The following is a 23,245-nucleotide window of genomic DNA, read 5'->3' on the forward strand; positions in this document are numbered from 1 at the left end:
TTATTCACCGATCCCTACTTTAAGTAGCTACTTATCAAAAATAACACAATTTGTATCGTCATAAAATGAATATATTTTCAAGTATCTGCCATAAAAGAGCTCATACCCGATGTATATCAGTTGATTGTATACATTTGCCAACCGATCTGCTTAGTCGGTCGGGTGAAAAGATCGCTCTTCGTACGAGACACATTTCTTTCAGTGCGCACTCGAAACGGAGCATGGGACCACCGAAAATAGTAAGTAGGCGGGTATTATGGGAGAAAACCCGAGAAGCGGAGAAAAGCAGTTGCAGACAAGCGCAGAGTCACCATCATCGGGCAGCTGTCATCTGGTTCAGATCGAGCAGCATCCGCGCATCTCGAAAGATGGAGACGGGCGCACTTACCATTCAACTGCGCAGTGAATCGCACGCGCAAATAAAATATTCGGAGTCTGCTCAGAGAAGAAGTCGCAGCTGAACACATGGCATGGCAGTGGACATGGACATGGAAGCCATAAAAGCGCTGACGTCGAACCAAGACGTTGCCAACCAGTCCGACTCTAACTGGAAACCCGATGGCAGAGCAAAAGCTTTATTCAGCCAGAAGTGCAGTGTTAGTGAAAAGAAAGTCACTGGAGCCGGTTGTGGCCACCTACTGCCGTCCCTCTCCGCCGCACTTTGCTTACTAATCTTCCAGGTGGGGCTGGCTCCTGTAGTCAGCGCCAAGTCGCCGGCCAACGAGACGGCCTGGCCACCAATGCGACATTACGATATTTGGGACGACCACTTGGGCGAGCTTGGCGGTCTTGGGGAGGATTCCTACGCGGATGAGGCGGACTTTAGGCTGCAAACGGGAACACCGGAGGAACTGGACATGGAGATGTCGCTGCAGGAAATCTCTGATCGGAGTTCCAGACAGGCGAACAGCAGACAGGGAAAAGGTGAGCTACAAATCTCATCCAAATATTTCAATATAAGTAATCTGTTCATTAGTGATCCATCTGTTTCCGGTTCCCGTGGATGGCTACTGCATGTCCAGTGATGGTCGGCGGATTGGCAACTGCCTGAATGCCTACGAGTGCCGCCAGAAGGACGGTCAGGCGAAGGGGGAGTGTGCCATGGGGTTCGGGGTGTGCTGCGTGTTCCTGGCCAGCTGCAACACTACGATAACCAACAACGTGACCTACGTTGTGTCGCCGGAATTTCCCAGCTTCATGCCCAGCAACTTCACTGGCTGCAGTCTGCGGGTGAAGATGATGAGCGACGAGATCAGCCAGGTGCGGATTGACTTCCATCACTTCACACTGGGCCAGCCAAACCGAAGAACCGGAGTGTGCGAAGGCGATGTCTTCAGGATAGGCGGTGGACCGGGCGGAAACTTCTCCCTATGCGGCCAAAACAGTGGTCAGCACTGTGAGTATACATGTGTGTAAGCTGCCTGAGTACTTAAATCATGCTCCTATTTTTTCAGTGTACTACGATGTGGGGACACGGGCGTCACCACGGCAATCTACTTTGTACGGCAGTCTGCGCCCTGTGGACGCGAGTACTGGCTCTAGCAACTCCACCCCCACGGGCGATCGCTTCATCGACATCAGTCTGAGCCTGTCCAGTCGCCTTCTGCCCCTCCGCATTTGGGAGATGAGTGTGGTGCAGATCCCCTTCAGCCAGCGAGCTCCGGCGGGTTGCTTACAATATCACACCGGCACCGAGGGCATTATGCAGACCTTTAACTTCGCCGAGAATGGTCGACATTTGGCCAATCAAAACTATAGGATTTGTGTGCGCCAGGAGCTGGACATGTGCTCCATTATGTACCAGCCATGCGACGAGCAGTCCTTCCGCATCGGCGGAGGTGGGCGAATGGCGAGCGGAGGTGGTGGCACCTCTGAAGCAGCGGCGACAACGGCAACGTCGAGTCCTGCTCCAGCCCAGTCGGATGCAGCAGGTGCAACAGCAGCTACATTAGGAAATGCTGCAGTGACCACAACAGCACCCACTTCTAGCACCCTCATGCAGATGCTAGCCAACATGGCAAACTCCACAACCACAACGCTGATGACCATGATGAGCGGAAACTCAACTCTGGCTGCCAGTTCAGTATCATCGGGCAGTACCAGCAGCAGCAGCAGTAGCAGCACCGCTGCCATGAGCACGACGACAACATCAACCACTCCCACACCGCTCCGATCCAGTACAGAGGCATCTACCACCTCGGCAGCACCTGCATCTTCGCCAGCCAGCGATGATGTGGAGGGATCGGGTGGTGAGGTTGGCGATGATGATGATGACGACGGTGGGTTTCTCTTCTTCAGGAGTCGTCCAACTACGGAGAGATCTCCCGTTTCCAGACGTCCCCGTCCCAGTGGCGGCTTCGACATCATGGGTATTATTCGGAATGCCATCGATTTGCCGCTGAAGTGGCGACGGCGCCACGCCCGCCAGTTCTTCAGCACCTGCTCCGACCGGATTACAATGCCGTGCATCATAGAGGATTTCATAGGAACCGGTCTGGGCCCACTTCCTGGGTGCGAGCCCGTCCACTGCGGCGCCCAATTCTGCTCCTCGGGCGTGTGGCCCTGTCGCATTGAAAGCACTGTGACTCCGTTCTATATTGGTGTCCACTTCGGCAATGGCCAGGGCGCCGGCAAGGCGAACGCAGAGGATAACGTGGGTGCCTGTCTGCGATATTCCCAAGTGCAATGTATGTAATGACTTGCGGGGCTATTAACTTTCATTTCGCTTTAATAAATTATTTTTCAATTATCGAAATAGAGTTCAGATACTATGTTAGTAATGACTTAAATACGTGTTTTTTATTTGTGGGTTGCTAGTAACATTCCCTGGATAAATAGTATGTACAAGATTTTCCAACTTATTCGAGGTTAGTTAACTTTGCAGTTGAGACAAATTTACAGAATTTAACAAATGTCTTTGTGAGTTGTTCGTTTGCTTATATTATCGAATGATATTCACAATCAGTATTTAATTCATATGTATAATGTGCAATTGGACGAGAGGTAAAGCTTATAAAATAAAAAACCATTTCGTTTGTCTTGAAATATGCTGCGGATGTGCGTTTGGGTAAGCTGACATCGCTTGGAATGACAATGAAACTTAATGCCAACTGCATGTCAGCAAATGGGTGGGGATACATTTAGCAATGGCACCTTTGCAGGGCGACGACTTTGGCTTGCAGCGGTAAACATTCATATACAAATACTAAGAGCTTGATAACCGTACTAATTCTAGAAGTATTCGCCAGCCGCCTTGTACGATCTCGGGCAATTTTGTTCGGCATACAAGGCGTAGGCGTTCTTAGATCCTTGTTTGATAGGCAGCTTGCTCGAGTGCTTGTTCCACACATGCACTACATACGAGTCCTTGCACCGGGCCATTGTCTGTTCCAACTTTTCCGGCTCAAAAAAGTCGCGCCACCGTTTCCAGGGTACGGCGTAAAAGGCGCCCCGCCCGAATACTTTGAAGCCCATGCAGCGCTTGGAGTCCTCTTGCATCAGAGCAATGTCTTTGGTGCCACATATCTTCTGAGCCACCCGGGTTATCACCCCTGGCCCATTGTTGCCCCAGTCCTCGCCGTTAAAGTTGTGCTGAAAGTCGCGCAAACAGGACGCGGCGATCTCGTGGCCAAAGCCAGTGGCTGCCAGGTTCATAACGCCAGCTGCCAAATGGGTGTTGGACTCAGCACCCGTGTAATTGGGCGGCACCTTCTCCATGTTGCGAAGCACCACCACATCCATGTCCAGATAAAGGCCGCCATACCGATAGAGGGTGAGGTAGCGGAGAAAGTCTGATATGTGCGAGAACAAATATCTGGAAAGGAAATGTCATAAATGAGTAATAACTAGGGAGTGTCTTCAAACTCACTTTGACCGCGACAAGCGACCATCTTTGAGCCACTCCTCCATGGGCGTACCGGATGCGTAACTCTCAAGATTCAGTCGTCGTAGATGGACATTGCTGTAACTGAGAATGGCCTCCACCAATGGTTGGGGATGGCTATTGTTGTTGGAGATTCGATAGGTGGGGCCGGCGAACAGGACGAACACTTGGAAATTCGGATTATGCATCGCTGCCGACTCGATTGCGCATGCCTGGCGGGCAGTGACCTTCAGCGTCTCCAGCTGCCTGTTCTCAGATAGGCGGCAACTGGTCTCATGAAAGAAGATACTGTTTCCGGGCGAGGGCTTGGGATCCGCCTGGAGGACGTCGTCCAACAGATTCGTTTCGCCATCTGCAGTTAGCGCCTGCTGAGTTGCCAGTACTTGGCTCTCCATGAAGCATGAGTGGTACTTATTTTCCGAACTGTAGATGTAGAAGAGGCCTACAATTACCATTAGGACGAGGATGATGAACATCCTACGGGCCACCACATTGGGCAACCGGAGGAGCATGACTGCAGAGAGATCTGGTGGCAAGCAAGAGTGTAAACGTCATTCAACTTAAATGTTGTACATTCCAGCTATTTCTTACTCTATGTACGCCACATCGTCGGCTGGGCAAGATGCCTTAATCGCCCTCGACGACAAGAAAACTCCAACAATTGAAAGGCACAAAGCGGAGAACCACAACAAAAAGCGCTGTTATCGTTCCGCGGAAGCTAATCGATAACAGAAACTCGACCGGGTGGACAGTTCTCCTGTGCGGACTCGATAAGTCGATGGGGTGGGCAGTTCCACAGCACAATCGACATCTCTGGCGTGGAAAGCGGCATTCGCTTTGAGAATTTTACGGATTTTTTCATTTTCCGAACGAAAAGTGAATTGGCCGGCGCAGCACGCAACGACCGGTAGACGCTTGGTGCACCCATTACCCATATAGCCAAATAGTGAAATGAATGTTCCTCCTAGCGTGGGCAATGGAGGAGCGCCACCGGGAAGGGGCATGGGCTACACGCCGCCCGGTGCAATCGTGCCGCAGTTTCCACCACCCGGATTCGGGGCCCCACCCCCGCCGGAGCTGGCCGCCGCCTTCGGGGTGATGGCCACCAGCACCGAGTGGACGGAGCACAAGGCGCCGGACGGACGCCCATATTACTACAATCAGAACACGAAGCAAAGCTCGTGGGAGAAGCCTGAGGCTCTGATGACGCCCGCCGAGCTGCTGCACAACCAGTGTCCCTGGAAGGAGTATCGCTCTGATACGGGAAAAGTGTACTACCACAACGTGGCCACCAAGGAGACCTGCTGGGAGCCGCCGCCGGAGTACGTGGACATGAAGGCTAAGGCGAAGGCGGAAGAGTGAGTAAATTAGTTGTGCATCGCTTGCCATTTAGTAATATGATTCTTTGTTTACCCAGAGCTGCTGCTGCTGCCAAAGCCGTGGCAGCCATGACATCATCCAGCTTAGCCGGCATGGTGCCACCCGCTGCTCTGGCTAGCATTCTTCCCGCTGCCCTGCCTATTGCCCCCCGATTACCCACTCCTGAGATTCACTCGCCGCTGACACCCAGCAGCAACGAGAACTCGTCCTCAGCGATGGATCAAGCCATGGCCGCCACGTTAGCGGCTATAGAGGTGCCACAACAAAATGGTAAATAAAATAAGCTCTAAAAATATACCGCCCAAGTCTCATGTCTTTCTTTGCAGCTAAGAAGGACGACAAGTCAGATAGCGCTGTGGTGTTTAAGGATAAACGCGAGGCCATCGAGTCCTTCAAGGAGCTGCTGCGGGACCGCAATGTGCCATCAAATGCGAACTGGGACCAGTGTGTGAAAATCATTTCAAAGGATCCGCGCTACGCAGCCTTCAAAAATCTGAACGAGCGCAAGCAAACATTCAATGCCTACAAGACGCAGAAGATTAAGGACGAGCGAGAGGAGTCTCGCCTAAAAGCCAAGAAGGCAAAAGAGGACTTGGAGCAGTTCCTTATGTCCAGCGATAAGATGAACTCGCAGATGAAATATTTTCGCTGTGAAGAAGTGTTTGCCGGAACGCGAACATGGACCGCGGTGCCGGAACCTGATCGGCGCGATATATACGAGGACTGTATATTTAATTTAGCGAAGCGAGAGAAAGAAGAAGCGCGGTTGCTGAAAAAACGCAACATGAAGGTTCTGGGCGAGCTGCTGGAGTCGATGACTTCAATCAATCATGCCACCACCTGGTCAGAGGCTCAGGTTATGCTATTGGACAACGCAGCATTTAAAAATGATGTGACCCTGCTGGGTATGGACAAGGAGGACGCCCTTATTGTCTTCGAAGAGCACATTCGCACCTTGGAGAAGGAGGAGGACGAGGAACGTGAGCGGGAAAAGAAGCGCATGAAGCGACAGCAGCGCAAAAACAGGGACTCCTTTCTTGCGCTACTCGACTCCCTGCATGAAGAGGGAAAGCTCACTTCCATGTCGCTGTGGGTGGAGCTGTATCCCATCATATCAGCCGATTTGCGATTCTCCGCTATGCTCGGCCAGAGCGGGTCTACTCCCCTGGATCTTTTCAAGTTCTATGTGGAAAACCTGAAAGCCCGCTTCCATGATGAAAAGAAAATAATAAGGGAGATCCTCAAGGAAAAAGCATTTGTTGTCCAGGCGAAGACATCCTTCGAGGACTTTGCCACGGTCGTGTGTGAAGATAAGCGGTCAGCCAGCCTGGACGCGGGAAATGTGAAGCTCACATACAACTCACTGCTGGAAAAGGTAACTATGGAGTATATTCCCACACCATGTGTATATATTATATATATGTGTATTTTGTGTATAATCTACAGGCAGAGGCCATCGAAAAGGAGCGGATGAAAGAGGAGGTGCGAAGGTTGCGGAAACTGGAAAATGAAATTAAAAACGAATGGCTGGAGGCGAACGTCTCAGTGGCCGAACCCTATGAGAGCGCTAAGAAGCTGGTGGAGCACCTTGAAGCATTTGCCCTGTATGAAAAGGAAATCGGTGTGGAGAAGATCTGGGAGGACTTTGTTAAGGAAAGCGAAGATGCGTGCAGCCATCATCACTCGCGGTCACGCAAATCTAAGAAAAACAAGAAGCACAAAAAACGAGTACGGTCCGTCTCAAGATCAGACATCGAGAACGAGCATATAGAAGTGGAGAAGTCAAAGCGAAGGCTCTCCAAGACACGATCGGTTAGTATGCTAAACATAACATGAACTGGAACTATTAAATTAAATAATAACGTCACACACATACAGCATTCCCTGACCTCAATTGGCAGCATCGAGAGCGAAAAATTACTGAAGAAGAAAAAGAAGCGCAAGAACAAACTGCGAGGTGTACGTAGCAAGTCGGACAGTCTTTGTATAACTATACTATCTAACACGGCTTACATTTCAGTCCTCCTGCGAATCGGAGGTTCCAGGCATCCAGTCGCCGGGAACTCAAGCTCTCCTCCAGAACGACTCAAACTCGCACTCACCCGCGAAGAAAAAGAAGAAGGAGAAGCGAGCTAAGAAGGACAAACGACACAATAGGCACAATCGATCCGGCACGCCCCTCAGTCCTGCCCAGTCCGTCGAGTCGGCTGGATCGCGAAACGAGGAGCTGGCGTTAAGTGACGGCGAGCTGGAATCAAAGCGAGCGGCTCTTCTAGCCCAACTCAGCGAGCAGCTGGACGAGTGACCAGCTGACAGGCGTTGAGCCAAAGCTGACATCGACATCGTGTGGCACTCTCCAGCTCTAGCTCTAGCTTAAGGAGGATCGGGAGAGGCAGCTAGCCCTGGACTCAGTTGCTGGACAAGTTCTCTTTTCAGTCCTTGCCTTCCACTGCACTCTGCTTCGTTTGGTTTAGATACTGTCCTGGTCCCAGCACAAACCACACATTGTAATTTCTTAGTCGCAATAAGTTTCAATGTATAAATGAGAATTAAACCTAACGAGTCAAATTTTAAGTTATACGCAAATGATTTTGAGTCTGCATCAAAATAAACCAATTCTATCGTAATTACATATAACGATTTTAGTTGTTCCATGTTTCTTCTATAAGCTTTTTTGTGTTAACTTCACTTTTTGAAGAACTTATTTTAAATCATCGCATTTAAATTGAATGAAGCGAACTCATTGTAGGTTTTACTATGTTTAATGACATCCTTGACAAGCGCACAAATGGAAAAGTTGTATTTCTTGTTGTCAAACTAAAACTTGAACTCCTTGTACTTCTTTGTGGTCTTGGCCGGATCCGTTTGCTGTCGCTTGCGCTTCGATTTCTGCCGCGCCACATGTTCGGCCAACATGTCTGACAGATCCTCCTTCTGCAGGTGATTCTGCTGCTCACGCATTTGTTGCTCATAACGCTGGGCCATTGCGTCATTGTCCAAGTCCAATTCGCTAGGATCGAGCGCCAGTTCCACAATGCCCTCGCGATCTGTGGTTGATCGAACTGGTGGCTGTTTGTTAGCCCCACTGCCACTGACGTCGTAGACATGGGTTGATCCCATCATGGAAGCCCCTATGCGGTCGGTGCGCTTCTCGGGCAGCACTTGATACAGAACAGGGGTTTCGTTGCTGAAAGAAGTTGGAATGGCTTAATCGTGATGTTATCTTAGAAATATTAGTTCACTTACTCCTCCATCTCGGCTTCAATTTTCTTCTTGCGAAGCTCAATGTTCTCTGGGGTTTCCATGCCAGCTGGAACACTGGTGAGTCCAGAGGGTGTTACTAGTCCCTCTACTGGCGTTACCAGGCCAGTCTCATCCTGCTGATCGCCCAAATCCTCGCCATCTTCCTCTTCCTCCTCGGATGATTCTTCGGACTCCGATTCCAGTTCGCCCCATTGGTTACGTTCGATGTCAGCTTCGTCTACGCCATTCTATATAAAACAATTCAATTAAAACAGGAAGTGCCCGCGAATGTTGCCACTCACATCGAGGTCCAATAAGTTGGTTCCAAATACGTCACCGTACAGCGGTTTTCCGTTCTCATCCACTGGCGGCTTGCCCCAACCTCCTGCATGATACCCGAAGGAGGTTCCTTCTGGGATCGGAGCATTCAGGCCGGGAATTTTAAGATTCGGATACGAGGGCGGCGGCCCGTAGCGCTGTTGGGCAATGAGCCATGGTGGCGGAATCTTGTGTGAGTTGGGTCCCACGGGCATTCCCAAAGCAATGCGCAACTCCTCGGAGAGATCTCCGGGCTTCTTTTCCTTAAGGCGCGTCTCAAACTCCTTGCCCTCGTAGTAGAGGTCGCCATGAATGGTCATGCGGGGCTTGGTCTGCCACTTGAAGAAGGCATCGTGAAGTTTCTGGTAGTCAATGTCAATTTTGCCCATCTTGGGACGGACGCGTTCACGCATCTTAGCCTTGAGGGTCTTGGCGTCCTCTCGTTCCTGCAACGATTCGCGCATCTCCATGATGCCCGTCTTTTTGATGAAGGCGGGGAGATCGAACGGAGGCTTCTCGATACCCCTTTTGCCCTGCAGATATTTTCGCTTGAAGCACCAATGCCGCGGCACTTGTACTGTGTTCCTATAGGCTTTCAGTTGAACCAGTAGTTTGGGATCTCTCGCTGTGACATCGTGCATTTCCACTACGTCAGGTCGAGAGACCAGTTGTTTCAGTTCTGCTACACTCAAACGGGTGAGTTTCTTTAGTTTCCGCTTGGACAGCTTCTCCTTGTCTTCCTTGCGCTCTTCGTCATCATCGCCGTCATCGTCCTCGTCCTCGAGCTGTTTGTCGGTAGCCTTTTTGTCCCTGGGATGGGACTCAGAATCGTGCGAAGATTTGTCCTTCTCCACAGGCTTTGGTTTGTTTTCCAACTTGAAGATTTCGAACACACGATAAAACTGGCGGTACATTGGCGCCAAATCGGCAATGGTTATCTTTTCGGGCACATATCTGAAAGGGATAAAAGTTTATTAGTGTGGTTCCTCGGAACGAGCTGCTATGACTTACTCAATGGTCACATTTTCATCATTGGCCTCGCTAGCCTTTTTGTCCGTATCTTTCTCATCACCGCGATCCTTCCTGCGCTTGCTGCGACTCTCTTTGCGTTTGTCCTTCTTTTCCTTTTCGGCAACCTGTTCGTCCTCGCTGCCCTGGGCTTTTGTCTCCGAGTCCTTGGCCTCCGCTTCGTTCTCCTCCGCTTGGGCCAACTGCTGCTGCCGTTCAAACTCAATCTGGTGGCGTATCTTCCTGTTCTGCTTCTTTCGCTTCTTCTTCTTTTTGTTACGCTCCGCCTTGCTCTGCTTGCCGGGCTTTTGGCTGGCACTCCCGTTCACCTGGTTATCCGCATCCTCCTCGCTGTCCTCACCCACATCCGCTTCGTCGCCGTCCTGGGTAGCACCCCCACTGCCACCCTGCGAATCGGCGTCCACCGTAAACTCGGCTGCTCTTTGATCCTTCAAAGCTAGCACGTCCTCCAAGGCCTTGGGCAGGACCAGTTCTCCGGGCGCTTTCTCGGCATCAACAGCATCTTCAGAGGCATCGCCGTCGCCATTGGCATTCCCATTGCCGTTCTCATTTCCATTGGCCGCCGCATTTTCGTGCTGCTGCTGGTCGAAGCGAATGGACATGAGCGGCGTGGGTTGGCCGGGCTGGAAGGATTGGCATTCAATAGATGTCTTGCCGATTTGGTTCTGCAGCAAACTCACCTCGTTGTTTAACTGGTCCGACATAAATTAAATTAATCTATAAAAACCCAAACCGAGCCGAAATTTTTTTATAAACCACAATTCTAGTGATGGGCGACAAGATATTTTTGTACCACCGAGGCATATCGATATATTTCGATGTGAAAATGCGTGACGCCAAATCAAGCTGGCAACCCAATTTGACAGGGTGATCTTAGTACGAAAAGCGTGGTTTTTGCCGACAGCTGATTTAAGGAGGTAAATATTAAAATATTTAATAGATTAGAAGTTTAATAATGCTAATTTGTCCATTTCAGTACGATATTTAACAAGCTGCATCCGCTAAAATCAAAACAGTTCAACACCCGACCTTCTAAGCATGTTCAAATTTAATTTTGATGTGAAGGCGGAATCCTCGGAAGATCCAGAGGCCGTTAAAACTGATATTTTTAGCAAGCAGGAAAATTCAGAAGAACGTGAGTCGGGTATCACAAAGGATATAGATTGGTACCTGTCGGAGAAAGTACAACCATTGGATAACATAATTTCGGCAATGGATTTCTATGAGCTTAACGCCAAGGAAATGGAGGTGGGAAAGACGACGATAAAACATCTTGTGGCCGGGTTTCTGCTAGAGGATTTGAAGGAGCAATCCCACCTGGTAAACCTGGATCTTAGGAAGTCTGAGGAAAAGCACTCAGATTTGATTTCCGGTGTTTACGAGGGCGGTGCTAAAATATGGGAATGCACAGAGGATCTTCTACTATATCTATCCGAAAAGTACGAGGACTCATTCTGGAAGGAGAAAAGAGTCTTAGATTTGGGATGTGGCTGCGGATTGCTGGGAATATATGCAATGAAACACGGCGCACGGGTGGATTTTCAGGACTACGTAAGCAAACAATAAGTCTTGAAATAGTTTGATTTCAATTATAAATTTTCAGAACAAAGATGTGCTGGAATACATAACATATCCAAATATCCTGCTAAATGTAGATGACTCTTTATCTGAAGACGAAAAGCTGAAATTTGTGGACAACAGTACAACCTTATATTCTGGGGATTGGTCTCATTTTGCTGAACTAACAAGGGATGTAGAGAAATACGATCTAATACTTACCTCAGAGACTATATACAATATTGCAAATCAGCAAAAGCTCTTGGATACCTTTGCTGGTCGCTTGAAATCCGATGGAGTCATTTTGGTTGCTGCAAAATCTCATTATTTTGGAGTTGGTGGCGGCCTGGAACAGTTTTCAGAGAACATTAGGCTGGGAAATGTTTTCCAAAGTGAGAGTGTTTGGCAGGCAGACGAAAACTTAAAAAGAGGAATCTTGCAATTGAAATTTAAATAAAATATATTTTGGAATTAATTTTAACACAATTCTGAAACTTTGTAATAATGATAAGAGATCTAAGTTCAAAACATAGCGGTAGCATAAAATCCAGTTGACAGCCCACTTTACGCGGGGCACCCTGTAAGGGAGGGACGTTCGTCAGCTGTGTTGTTGTAGTTGTCGTTATTCCGGAGAAATTGTAAGCATGTTCGTTGTACTCCAATAAAACAATTGAAATTAACTCGCCCGGATCTGATAATTGCTTTTAAATCATTTCTCCATTTGGCCAGTAGGGCGTGTACTAATCTAATCTAAACTGTTTCCGTACACGCTGCTCGGAACTCCTTTAAATACGCTCGTTCGCCGCGCCATTTGCTGTCCAAATCGATGTTCTTGATGTCAGCCGGCTCCTCCGATTTTGTGTCTGCAGCTTGGAGGTCAGAGGCCGAGGAGTCCAAGAGGGAGAAGAACGGGAGTCTCTGCTGCTGCGAGTACGTGGCTGAGGACAGTCGACAGCGATCCCACATCCTAGGATGCTGTTGTAACTGCGTGGACTTCGACTTAGTTTGCACAAGGTAGGAAACATACAAGAAAGGTCGCCTACAATTACAATTAAATCCACCACAGACTTGTCACCTGCCGAGCCATTGATCGAAGGAACATCGACGGCATGCTCATCGCCTTCCAGGATAGACTGCGCCTGCCTTGGCGCGGAGGAGCCAAGCGAATATCGCCCGCAGCCGTTGCTCCCGCCTTCATTGTCCCCCTCATGCTGGGATTGGCCACTCTGAACTCGAATACCGCCATAGTGCTGATGCTCACGCTGGTGGGCTTCACCATCTGGGGCATGGAACTGGCTAAGCGGACCGCCACGCGGACAAACTTCTTTTTAAGCTGGCTGGTCTTCTCGGTGTTCTACATGATCATCATATTTGAGTTTCAGGTTCCTCTACTGGAGCTGGCTCCGGAGGAGAACTACGCGTTAATGTTCTTCTCCTGTACCGCTTTGTATTGCCTCTACTCCGCCAAGGCACTGTCGCCCTTGAATCTTGTTTCTGCTCAATACGGAACCACGCCCAAGGATGAGCTGCCTGGCATCGCCGAGGCTTCAAGTGGCGAGGAACAGGCAGAGGCCCAGACCACACTCCAGATGGAGAGTGTGCTGAGTTTGAATGATGACGAGGTGGTGGATATGGACACTGCTGAGCGATCGGGATTGATGCACGGTCAGCCCAATATCTGCGAGATCTGCCGGAAGGTGACTCCAAGGCGGGCATACCACTGCCCCGTCTGCGGAACCTGCGTGAAGAGGCGCGATCACCACAGCTACTGGCTAAACTGCTGCATTGGGGAGCGGAACTACGTGTGGTACATTGTTGGACTGGCTCTGTCGGAGATCGCTCTGCTGCTCGGCGCAAACTTGACCCTCACTTCCATTTGCCATCCGTTTATGGTGGTGCGACCGCTTGGTTATCCAGTTCTTTTGCCCGACGACTGCAGTGAGGTGTTCGAAGGCTTCGAGTGAGTAGATACTTTGTTTCTATTTCCAATGAACGTTTCTTATCCACACTCCGTGTCTAGTCTCGGAATCTCCTTTGTGGTGGCCTGCTACGCTCTGCTCATTTCGTCCTACATAGCCTTTATACTCGCTAGACAGGCTTACTTGTGGTGGAAGGGATCCACCTTGCACGAATACAAGCGCGCCTCCAACGCCGCAGGTCGCAACCGAATCTGGAGCAACTGGCGAGCCATCTTGAAGTGACTACTCACACACCAAAAAGCAAACAGCACAAGCTTGTCGCCCATATACTAAAGTATTTCAAATCTAAACGCTGTTCTCGGTAGTCGTACTTAGTAGTAGCGCTTTAACGTCTTAATTGCAATTTAAACTTGATTCAAAATAAATATAATTAAGTAACTTAAAACGCACAACGAACAAGCGTAATAATGATCTATCTAGTAGCTACCACAAGCTGTCCTCTCTCGGTTTGTAGTCAGGCAAGAGCTCCCAGATTTTCATGCGCCACCGCTGGCGTCGCTCCTCCGTCTCCTTCTCGATCTTCAGGATTTGCGGCAAACGTCGCCAGCAGTCCAGGACCTTCCATTTCAGGTGCCTAATAAATTATTTAAATTGAAAATGATACATAACACAGTGAATTTTATTTTACAGGGACCTACCACTCATGGTGCGAGATGGCCTGCCGAGTCTTGCTGTCCTCAATCATCCGGCAGTGCGTGGAATACTTGTGCCACCGCGCAAACCAGTGTTCCATGGAACGCAGCGCATGCCAATCGATCGCCACTAGCATCTTGCTCTTCTCATTCTGCACATACAAAATCCACGCGTACAGAGCGCGCCGCTTCAGGATGTTGTGCCAACAGATCTCCGCCTTGATGATCTTCTCGCGCTGTCTGTATGTCGAATAGCTGTGCCACGAACTAAATGCGTTCTTTGTGATCAGCTGCCATTGAAATATGGGAGGATATCAGTGAGGAAAAGCTACACCCATATGAAAGCTTACCCGACAACGGAATTCCTCGCTCTTAACCAGATTCTCGCGTTTTCGTTCCAGCAGTCGTTTGAAGCCTTCCATGCCCGTCCGTTTTAGAAGCTTGCGACTGAACTCCACGGCCTTCCGCTGGTTCTCAATAAAACGTTGTCGCTCGCGCTCCTTTAGCACTTTTGCCATTTTCTCCTGGCGACGCTTCTCTTTAAGGATCTCCATTCTGAGGCGCTTGGCTTCCTCGTCCTCCTGGCGCTGTTTTTACAAGTTCAGGTAGATTAATGCTCCATATGAATGTAGTAACAAACCTTAGCCTCCTCTAGAGCTTGCTTGGCTGCCTCCCTTTCGGCTTCTGCCTGAGCCCTCCGCTGACGAGCCTGCTCATGACGCATGCTCCGCTCTGTGGCCCGCTCCTGCATGTGCTGCAGAAACCGTGGCTGGAGCAGGGCCTTGCCCTGCAGCCGGTCCATCTCCTCGTCATCCGCATCGCGCAGACTGCCGATCAGCTGCAAGCACTTCGCCTTGGCTTTCGCCTTGGGATCCCCGCACCGGATGACCGTTTTGAGTTCCTGCTTCAGATCCTCACGCGCCTCCTTGGCCTCGTCGCTGAGCTTAGTCAACTTAAGCTGCATAATCAGTCGCTCCTGCCGCTCCAGCTTGATGCGCTGTAAGTCAATGATGTCCTGCTGCACTTTGAGTCTGGAAGAACGAAATCCTTTTTTAGAAACATGTGTCATCTGTGTGTAGCTGAGACCTACTTGTTCTTAAACTGCTTGGCCATCTTGACGGCCTCCTCGCGCTTCTCCAGAGATTTCTGTGTGATCTTGCTAGTCTCGGCCACCGTTTCTGTGCGCTGACGCCTCTTTTCCTGTCGCACTTTGTCCAGAAATGCGTTGATCTTCTGCACCCGGGTGTCTCGCGCTTGACACGACTGCCCCTGTTCTCTCTCAATCTTCTCCATCGTTGTGAAGTGTATCCACTTGAGAAAGTACTTGCGCATCACTACCAACTGGGTGTTCGCCCTGGCCTGAAACAACTGCTCGATGATCTTCTGCTTCTCATGTGTGGGCTCAACATCCGACTCTTCTTCACTGGAGCTGGACGGCTGTTTGGGTTCGGGTTCCTTGGGCTTGACGACTACTTTTGGCAGGTCTATGCGGCGGATGAGCAGCGGTTCTGGCTCAGGCTCAGCTTCCGAATCTCCAATTGGATGTGTTGTGGGTGTTGGAGTCTTCTTTGGGGGCAATTGAAACTGCACAAGCTTTGGCGGAATGGGTAACTCCTTTTCAAGCTCTTCGTTCTCCTTCTCAGCTGCTTCCAACTGCAGTTCATATAGCGCTTCCTCGGCCAAATCGGATATTACGGAGTCTATGCCATCGCTGGTGTTTGAGCAGGTGGAGGACTCTCTTTTTAGCGATGCTGGTTCGCCTTCTGGATGCTGTGCCTGCTTGTTCTCCTGCAGCAGCTCCTCCTCGTGGCGCACGGTACGGACATGGAGCATCTGGCGCTCGGCAGCCGCCCGCATGGGACGAAAGAACTCCTCGGTGGAAGTCAGCGGACTTGGAGTGCGGCACCGCAGAAGCTTCGCCTTGCTCTCATCCGCCTTCACTTGCTTGGTGAAGTTACGGTACTCAAGGGCATCAAATGAAATCACTTGCTCCTCTACAAACGCGGGTATCTCTACCACCTGCGCTTCCTTCTCCGTCCACTCACAATCCATGTCCGCCTCTGCCTCCTTCTCTGGTTCCGCCCTCAGTTGCTGGATCAGACTCTTGGTTGCCTCCGACTTGGTCCCGGAGCACATCTGTGTCATCTGACTCAGGGCCTGGACGGGAGTGTTATAGAAGTTATCTATGTGCTGAGCTGCCTGTGCCAGACTCTTCACCAGCGGTCCATTGTTCAGTTTAAAATCCGGCTTGGTGGGCGGCACGCGGTGGGACTTGCTCCGCTGGAACTGCCTGGACAACTGCTGGCGAAACTTCTGTAGTTGATTATCAATGAAACGCTGCTCCACCTCAAGATTGTGCGTTTTGGTGGCTTCCAGGGAGTTGTTTGGGTCATGGGCTATAGTGGCCAGGGGAAGTTTGTGTGGTATCTTCTGAAACTATTTGAATTTCTTATTATTCATTGGTATTTAGGGCTTATGTTTCAAGTGCTAGGGTATATACATAGTCCAGATAATAATCCCTAAGAAGTACATATATTTTATTTACCATTTTATGCCGCATGTCCATAATCAGACCAGGATTCAGCTGCTTAGAATCTTCTCCTTCAATCAGAAGCCGCTCCTGTCGCCGTCCAACGTAGTCCGTCTCGATTAGGCGACGCACTGCATCCGTCTTCAGTCCCAAAGGATTCGCTTGCAGGTGGCGCTTGCGTATGCGGTCCCAGCGAGTCTCCTTGCTGGGCTTCTCACGTCGCTTAGGATGCGACATCTTTGTAAAACAATTATTTCAAAATGTCTACGTAGTTCTGCTCAATTTAAAAATGATATGTGAACTTGGGAAAATTTCGTAAACAAGTTGAACTTATTGTCCTGACAACGAAAACTGCCGGCCGGGGTGACTCTCCCTATCAACCATTAATGTTTACACCTACATTCTAGATTAGGATCTATTGGGCAGATATTATTTTTTATACCGCCATTAAAAAAAGCTTCACCCCCAAATAACAAAGACTAGCGATTGCATTCAAAGCACAGCTTGATCCAGTTTAATCGTTATAGTTTCTATAAATGCCATAAATATTAGATAAGTCGATAATTAACAAAAATTTTGTGGACTTTGCAAGCTTAGTTTTGCAGTATATTTCGTAGTAATTGATGTGAACTTTAGGCTTAACCGGCGGCCGGGTCCTTCTTGGTTTTCTCCTTTTTGCCTTTCTGCTTCTCGGCGGCGGCCAACTCCAGATCAATGGGAGCGGGCTTGACGAACGGAATCTCATCCTGGAACTTCGCCGGCATGTACTTCTTCAATGGCTCCGGCACCTTGATGCCCGTCTCTGTCTGATGGGTCTCCAGGATGGCGCAGATGACGCGAGTGGCTGCACACATCGTGGCGTTCAGCATGTGCACATAGTCGACGGCGGCGTTCATCTTCTTGGTCTGGCCGAAACGGACGAGCAGACGACGGGCCTGGTAGTCCAAGCAGTTAGAGCACGAGACAAGTTCCCTGTAAGCGCCGCTGCCGCCGAACCAGGCCTCGAGATCCAGTTTCTTGGAGGCTGCATGGTTGAGGGCACCGGAAACGATGTTTACAACGCGATATGGAATGCCCAGCGATTGGCAGAACTGCTCCGCATTCCCGATCATCTCGTCCATCATCTCCCACGACTTGTTGTCGTGTGGGGAGGTCAGTACGAACTGCTCCACCTTCTCGAACTGGTGGACGCGGAAAATGCCGCGAGTGTCGCGTCCGTGCGAGCCAACTTCCTGGCGGAAGCAGGTGGACAGACCAGCATACTTAATGGGCAGCGAAGCCTCTGGCAGCCATTCATCGCGATGATAGGCGGCAATGGGCTGCTCTGAGGTGGCGATCAAGTACTTCTCATCGATGCCCACCTCCTCGGCCTTCTCGCTGCCCTTGCCCACCACCTTGTAGAGCTCCTCGTCGAACTGTGACAGCTGAGCCACCTCCTGCATTACCTCCTTTCGCATGAAGAAGGGCGTGTAGAGGGGAACATAGTCACGGGCGTACAGCAGGTGCAGGGCGTGCTGGATAAGAGCCTGCTCCAAGAAGACTGCGGCTCCGGTAAGGAAGTAACCACGTCCGCCGGACACCACGGCTCCTTTCTCGGCGTTCATGCCGTCGATCATCACTATGAGGTCCACATGCGAGTACTTGCCACGCTTTTCACAGTCGCCAAAGGTGCGCTCCACGCGGTTCTCGTCCTCGTCGTTAGACACAGGCACGGACTCGTGCAGGTGGTTACCCACCTCCCGCAGTGAGGTGTTCCTTGTCTGCTCGGCAAGCTCCAGCGACTTCTGGTTCTCTGTCATTGCGTCGTCGATGAGCACGCGCAGCTGCTTGATCTGGTTAACGGTCAACGGCTGCAGTGTCTCGGCCACAATTTCGGTGAGATCCTTGGTCACGTCTGCGGGCAGGTCCTCGCTCATGGCACCCACCGGCTCCTTCTTCTTCATCTTCTCGCCGATCACCTTGCTGCAGACGTTCTTCACCTTGTTCAGGTTGTCGGCACGGTGGCGGCACTGACGCCACTCCGTATCCTTGGCAATCACAGTCTCCACCAGCGCCACATCCTTGAAGCGCTTCTTTTGATTTTCGCGCACGAGGTCCGGGTTGCCGCCCTTGTCGCTGCGAAACAGATCCAGATCCAGCACCATTTTAGCTACGCTTTATTTCAGTTCCAGTGGCGGATTAGCTTCGATTCTCTCGCGTTTCGTCGGCGTTTTCACAACGTGGCTAGGCTTTTCGTCAGCTGGGCAGTGCTGGAAAGCGATGGGGGTAAGTGCATATCATGGCTGAGATTATGACGAAGTGCATTCTTGTGACTCATCAAATTTCTAAGTGCTTCTGAAAAGTTAGCCCAACATTTTTATACCAATGTTCTTTAATATTTTCCGTTTAGCCATTTCCTTTAAGAAATACCCTTTTTAACCAGATTAACATAACTGACAATGTAAATATCGCCTAAAACCTACACTTTATTCGTCACCATTTGAAACATTCATATCACCCTTTCACAACACTACTTGCTACTAGCAGCTGTTCAAAAACAGTCCAATAGGAGAACAGCAGCGAATTCGCAAAAGATTCCCACTTCAACAATGAGCTTTATTGACCAGGAAGTCACGGAGTTCCGAGCAAAATGTGAGAAGCAGGTGCCGCACACGAAGATCATTATTTGCTCCAACTCCCTGATCCGGGTTGACATATACCCGGAGCGGCCGAATCGCTCGATGACTATGTGCCTTCGATTTCCAGAAAACTACCCGCAGAGCACCCAAATTCTGGTGGAGCTGAAGAGTCGTGTGTACTCTGAAATGCTTCTGACGGAGCTTACCCGGCTGATCGACGACTATGCCAGGGATTTCCTCGGGAAGCCACAGGCACTGCAAGTGCTGGCCTTCGCCCAACAGTATTTAACTGATAATCCGCTGTGCGTGTGCTTGGAGGAGATCAAGCAGCTGAGAGCGGACATCAAGACTGGAGGCACGGAGAGCCAGTTGAAGCTGAAGCAGAAAAACAAAAGCGTAGAGCTGGTCGCGAAGGGCGGACGCTACACCTACAGAGTAACCGCTGTTGTTCCGGACAGCTATCCCATGCAGAGTGTGGAACTGCGCGGCCAAGATTCCAATCTCCCAGCCGTGCTCGTGCGTTACCTAAACGGCCAGTCGAAGGAGATAGCCCGGCAATGCGTGGAGCCGCCGATCCGTATGAGCAAGGAGGCTCTAGCCAATTTTCGGCCTGTTAGGAGTCTGCAACGCTCGCTGAAGTTCTGCCTGGAGGCCACCCGTGACTTTCACACCGAACGTTGTCCCATATGTGATAGTACCGTGCTACCCGAGTACCCAGAGGACATAGAAAAGGATGACAATGCGGACTTCTTCATTGAGCGTGTCTACTGTGGTCATCTCTTTCACCAGGGCTGCCTTAAGAAATACCTGTCAGAGCCTCCGTTTCCAAAGGGCGGCAAATTATGTCCCGCCGCGCGCCGTCATCCTCGTTCCGATGCCCAGACCTATATGGGCAGGTCACAGGGAGGAGGAGCCAACGTTTCAAAAACTCCGGAGGACACTGTGTGCGGAATCAAGCTGGCTCACGATCGCTGGGTGGTCAGCGTAAAGACCGCGGAGGCGCGCTGGGCCCAGAAACAGGCTCGCCAAAGAGAACTGGAGGAGGTGGTCGACTTTTTGCAATAACAGAGGATCGACTCAAGAACAGCTTACTGTGTATGGTTATGTATTTTGTGATTTCTATTCGAATACGCTTATATTGCTAAAGATTAAATAAATAAAGTGAAGATGAAGTGCGACTAGTTTGTTTGGGCAAGTTTTTCGTCTATCCTGTTAACGCGATTGAGCACACTGCGGTGTTACAGTCTTTTTAAATGATTTAAAAAATAATAATAAATTAACTAGTCTAAGGAAAAATTTCAATCCATTTTGGGTTTAGGTTGTGAGAAGCAGTGAAATTCTGCGAAAGTGTTCGAGGAAACTTGTTTTGTTAGATGTACGCCTAAGTTTTAGTTATAGAATTTCTGATAGAAACTATAACCAGACTTTGTAGTTCGGTCTAGGATGAAGAAATTTGCTGGAAGCCCTTTGGTGCAGGCTTATTTGGCTAAACTTCAGAAATCCGTTACTATTTCGTCGTCCTCATAACGCTTGATGGGATCTCCCTTGATTAGTGACGAAATAAGGCTGTAAAGACAAGGATCAGATAACTTCGTAGAGATGAACATGCTGTTTTCAACTTCTAACTCACCAGTACAACCCCACGAAGAACATAACGAAGTAGTAGCCCAGATAAATCATACAATTTCTCAGGTGGACCTTCAGCAATCCCCGACTGTGTATGTCCACCGGATCGTAGACACCCAGACTATCGCGCCGCTGGCGATGAAGCTCGTAGAACAGCCAAATCACCATCGGCAGGTTCAGGAGGAACATCACCCAGTGGCCTCCGAGTAGTAGAAGGACACAGAGCAGGGCGTGGGATCCGAACTTGGGTATTACCCAGAAGTTGAGGCGTCGGCAGCACTCCTGGGCATTAAGATAGTCGCACTCCAGGTCAGCCAGTGTCAGGACCTAAAAAATTGTACTTTCAGAATGTTTCTCTTCAATGGAAAACCACACTCACATAGTAAATCAGGAGTAGGAGAATTGCTCCGTAGACCAACAGGGTGATACAGAAGGTGGCTGTTTCGGGCAGAAACATTATTGCACTATAAATTCGCTTTTCACTTAAAAATACGATGTTTTCCTATGCTATTTACAAAACTTGCAGCATTTCGCGTTTGATTTGTTTTTAATTAAGAAATTGTTCTAAATATTCCATACTGCGTTTTGCGAAAGAGTGCTGTAAAGCGATTTTTTAAAGTAGCAACCCTTAAATACCTCACTACTCTCAAAGAAATTAAATTGGTGTTCTTTATAATGCATTTAGGTTGTACTCTTATTACCCAAGCCATGGTTACATACTAACATTGACCGTTTGCCAACTATCTTTGTATGTAGTTATAAAACCCTAGTGTTTAGTTTGTTTAACCATTGATTGGTCGATTTGAACGGTCGATAACAAAAACTAGGTATCGGCTCTGCGCGATTATTGTTGACATAATATCAGCTGTTTGGCCAGCAAACAAAAACAAAACAAAATAAGGAACATTATTTCTTAAGCAATATCTCTAATTTTTAATTCTTATTGCGCTTTTATCGAAAACCCGCTGATGACGGCAGCCGGCGTTAATTCTATCCTCTGCCTGAGGCAGTTACTCCGCCTAAACAGGCGCCAGTTTTCAGCCCGTGCGGAATCCGTGCTTTCCGGCTCACAAACAAATGACCAGGCAGCGCCACCACCGACATCGAAATCCGCGGACAAAATGCGCGGATGGCAGCTGCACAACTACGGCGATATTGACGAGCTGCAGCTCTCTGACATGCTAAAGATACCCCAGATTCGTAGTTCCAACGAGTGTCTGGTACGCATCAGGGCGACGGCAGTGAACCCCATCGACCTGGCTATGCTCCGTGGTTACGGGGCCACAGTGCTGAACAAGATGCGCTGCCAGCCGGGCGACGGCATCGAGTTTCCACTTATCCTGGGCCGCGAGTTCTGCGGTGAGCTGGTGCAGACGGGAATGGGTGTTTCGCTGCCTCTGGGATCGCGCGTCTGGGGAGTGGTACCCCTACAGGCCACCATTGGCTCGCATGCGGAGTACGTAGCCGTTCCTTCATACTGTGTAAGTAGGTGAACCACTTACAAGGTCTTTCAAGTAACTTGTAGTCCATAGCTTGCTCCTGCACCCAAAGAACTGGATGACAGCGAGGCCGCCAGCATGTTGTATGCCGGATTGACGGCTTGGTCGGGTCTGTACATAACCGGAGGCCTTGGTGGTCCTTGTGGAGCCACAACTGCTTCCGGTGGAGGTGCCCACAAGCGGGTCCTAGTCCTTGGCGGCTCCGGTGGCGTTGGCACATTGGCAATACAAATCCTCAAGTCCCAGAAAGTACAAGTTTTGGCAACCTGCAGCGAAAATGCCATTGAAATGGTTCGCAATCTGGGAGCCGATTTAGTGGTCGACTACAACAACCCGCAGGCCATGGAGGAGCTGTGCAAATACGCACCCTATGACATTGTGCTGGACTGCGCTGGACAAGGAGGTCAGAAGGCTGCGGAATCGAAGTTTGACTTTCGCCAGTACATCACCTTCTCATCTCCGTTGCTGTCCAACATCGACAAGCAGGGACTGGGAGTGGGAGCGCTTAAGAATGTGTTCGATCTGTTTCAGACCAACGTAAGGTCCGTCACGCAGCGCGGAGGCCTTGTCAAATGGGGCTTCTTTAGTCCCGCCCCCCAGGGAATTCAATTCCTACAGAAACTAGTGGAGCAGCGAAAGGTAAGAGTTGTTCTCCCGAGCTACTCTATAAACTAATTACATTCTTCCTTTTTAGCTGATGCCGCTGATCGATAGCAGCTACGGTTTCAGTGAGCTGCCAAAGGCCTTTGAGAAGATGAAATCCGGGCACCTCCGGGGCAAAATTGTGGTGAAGCTGCGAGAGGAAACTGGCGACTAGCAGGCTGATATTGTTGTTTCTGTTGCATTAAAGGCTTGTGTTGGTTAATTAAAACACTAGAGCAATCTACTTAGTGAAACAGTAAAACTTTGACGCCATTCCATTGCATCACTTGCGCGGGTTAAAGACTGTAG

At 49.8% G+C, this 23,245-nt stretch overlaps 11 protein-coding genes across 13 annotated transcripts; 6 read left to right on the forward strand and 5 right to left on the reverse strand.

The window, feature by feature from the left end:
* The first annotated feature begins 331 nt into the window (after positions 1-331).
* Positions 332-2,789, forward strand: LOC117135311. Its single transcript, XM_033295506.1, has 3 exons — positions 332-924; positions 977-1,396; positions 1,455-2,789. Exons 1-3 carry the CDS (start codon positions 471-473, stop codon positions 2,693-2,695), a joined length of 2,115 nt encoding a protein of 704 aa, XP_033151397.1. The 5' UTR covers positions 332-470; the 3' UTR covers positions 2,696-2,789.
* LOC117135316 (lactosylceramide 4-alpha-galactosyltransferase) lies at positions 2,778-4,604 on the reverse strand. Of its 2 annotated transcripts, none has more exons than XM_033295513.1 (3): positions 4,475-4,600; positions 3,869-4,409; positions 2,778-3,814 (listed from the first exon to the last, which is right to left on the reverse strand). In XM_033295513.1, exons 2-3 carry the CDS (start codon positions 4,393-4,395, stop codon positions 3,232-3,234), a joined length of 1,110 nt encoding a protein of 369 aa, XP_033151404.1. In that variant the 5' UTR covers positions 4,396-4,409; positions 4,475-4,600; the 3' UTR covers positions 2,778-3,231. The 2 variants fall into 2 exon arrangements, with proteins under 2 accessions (XP_033151404.1, XP_033151405.1); XM_033295514.1 differs by having other exon boundaries at positions 3,553-3,814; positions 3,918-4,409; positions 4,475-4,604.
* Positions 4,605-4,673: 69 nt separating this feature from the next.
* Positions 4,674-7,893, forward strand: LOC117135309 (pre-mRNA-processing factor 40 homolog A). Its single transcript, XM_033295504.1, has 6 exons — positions 4,674-5,241; positions 5,301-5,533; positions 5,590-6,638; positions 6,710-7,075; positions 7,142-7,222; positions 7,284-7,893. The coding sequence occupies exons 1-6, from the start codon at positions 4,835-4,837 to the stop codon at positions 7,566-7,568; spliced, it is 2,421 nt and encodes an 806-aa protein (XP_033151395.1). The 5' UTR covers positions 4,674-4,834; the 3' UTR covers positions 7,569-7,893.
* A 113-nt stretch (positions 7,894-8,006) lies between these two features.
* On the reverse strand, positions 8,007-10,643 carry LOC117135310 (splicing factor 3B subunit 2). The gene is made up of 5 exons (XM_033295505.1): positions 10,534-10,643; positions 9,836-10,476; positions 8,809-9,778; positions 8,510-8,754; positions 8,007-8,450 (listed from the first exon to the last, which is right to left on the reverse strand). Exons 1-5 carry the CDS (start codon positions 10,555-10,557, stop codon positions 8,081-8,083), a joined length of 2,250 nt encoding a protein of 749 aa, XP_033151396.1. The 5' UTR covers positions 10,558-10,643; the 3' UTR covers positions 8,007-8,080.
* A 71-nt stretch (positions 10,644-10,714) lies between these two features.
* LOC117135320 (histidine protein methyltransferase 1 homolog) lies at positions 10,715-11,891 on the forward strand. Its single transcript, XM_033295518.1, has 3 exons — positions 10,715-10,770; positions 10,830-11,404; positions 11,457-11,891. Exons 2-3 carry the CDS (start codon positions 10,892-10,894, stop codon positions 11,865-11,867), a joined length of 924 nt encoding a protein of 307 aa, XP_033151409.1. The 5' UTR covers positions 10,715-10,770; positions 10,830-10,891; the 3' UTR covers positions 11,868-11,891.
* Positions 11,892-11,969: 78 nt separating this feature from the next.
* LOC117135314 (palmitoyltransferase ZDHHC23) lies at positions 11,970-13,774 on the forward strand. Of its 2 annotated transcripts, none has more exons than XM_033295510.1 (4): positions 11,970-12,056; positions 12,143-12,424; positions 12,477-13,370; positions 13,431-13,774. In XM_033295510.1, exons 2-4 carry the CDS (start codon positions 12,237-12,239, stop codon positions 13,609-13,611), a joined length of 1,263 nt encoding a protein of 420 aa, XP_033151401.1. In that variant the 5' UTR covers positions 11,970-12,056; positions 12,143-12,236; the 3' UTR covers positions 13,612-13,774. The 2 variants fall into 2 exon arrangements, with proteins under 2 accessions (XP_033151401.1, XP_033151402.1); XM_033295511.1 differs by having other exon boundaries at positions 11,999-12,056; positions 12,140-12,424.
* A 33-nt stretch (positions 13,775-13,807) lies between these two features.
* LOC117135308 (calponin homology domain-containing protein DDB_G0272472) lies at positions 13,808-16,804 on the reverse strand. The gene is made up of 6 exons (XM_033295503.1): positions 16,567-16,804; positions 15,112-16,457; positions 14,662-15,052; positions 14,372-14,608; positions 14,028-14,311; positions 13,808-13,963 (listed from the first exon to the last, which is right to left on the reverse strand). Exons 1-6 carry the CDS (start codon positions 16,786-16,788, stop codon positions 13,813-13,815), a joined length of 2,631 nt encoding a protein of 876 aa, XP_033151394.1. The 5' UTR covers positions 16,789-16,804; the 3' UTR covers positions 13,808-13,812.
* Positions 16,805-17,037: 233 nt separating this feature from the next.
* Positions 17,038-18,800, reverse strand: LOC117135313 (serine--tRNA ligase, cytoplasmic). Its single transcript, XM_033295509.1, has one exon. It carries the CDS (start codon positions 18,693-18,695, stop codon positions 17,190-17,192), a length of 1,506 nt encoding a protein of 501 aa, XP_033151400.1. The 5' UTR covers positions 18,696-18,800; the 3' UTR covers positions 17,038-17,189.
* Positions 18,801-19,040: 240 nt separating this feature from the next.
* Positions 19,041-20,347, forward strand: LOC117135317. Its single transcript, XM_033295515.1, has one exon. The coding sequence runs from the start codon at positions 19,140-19,142 to the stop codon at positions 20,232-20,234; it is 1,095 nt and encodes a 364-aa protein (XP_033151406.1). The 5' UTR covers positions 19,041-19,139; the 3' UTR covers positions 20,235-20,347.
* Positions 20,258-21,364, reverse strand: LOC117135323 (protein cornichon homolog 4). The gene is made up of 3 exons (XM_033295521.1): positions 21,175-21,364; positions 20,800-21,122; positions 20,258-20,735 (listed from the first exon to the last, which is right to left on the reverse strand). Exons 1-3 carry the CDS (start codon positions 21,250-21,252, stop codon positions 20,663-20,665), a joined length of 474 nt encoding a protein of 157 aa, XP_033151412.1. The 5' UTR covers positions 21,253-21,364; the 3' UTR covers positions 20,258-20,662.
* A 285-nt stretch (positions 21,365-21,649) lies between these two features.
* On the forward strand, positions 21,650-23,198 carry LOC117135315 (reticulon-4-interacting protein 1 homolog, mitochondrial). The gene is made up of 3 exons (XM_033295512.1): positions 21,650-22,276; positions 22,328-22,933; positions 22,989-23,198. Exons 1-3 carry the CDS (start codon positions 21,764-21,766, stop codon positions 23,109-23,111), a joined length of 1,242 nt encoding a protein of 413 aa, XP_033151403.1. The 5' UTR covers positions 21,650-21,763; the 3' UTR covers positions 23,112-23,198.
* Positions 23,199-23,245: the final 47 nt, after the last annotated feature.

This window comes from Drosophila mauritiana, chromosome 2L (assembly GCF_004382145.1).
Source record: "Drosophila mauritiana strain mau12 chromosome 2L, ASM438214v1, whole genome shotgun sequence".
Taxonomy (NCBI): domain Eukaryota; kingdom Metazoa; phylum Arthropoda; class Insecta; order Diptera; family Drosophilidae; genus Drosophila; species Drosophila mauritiana.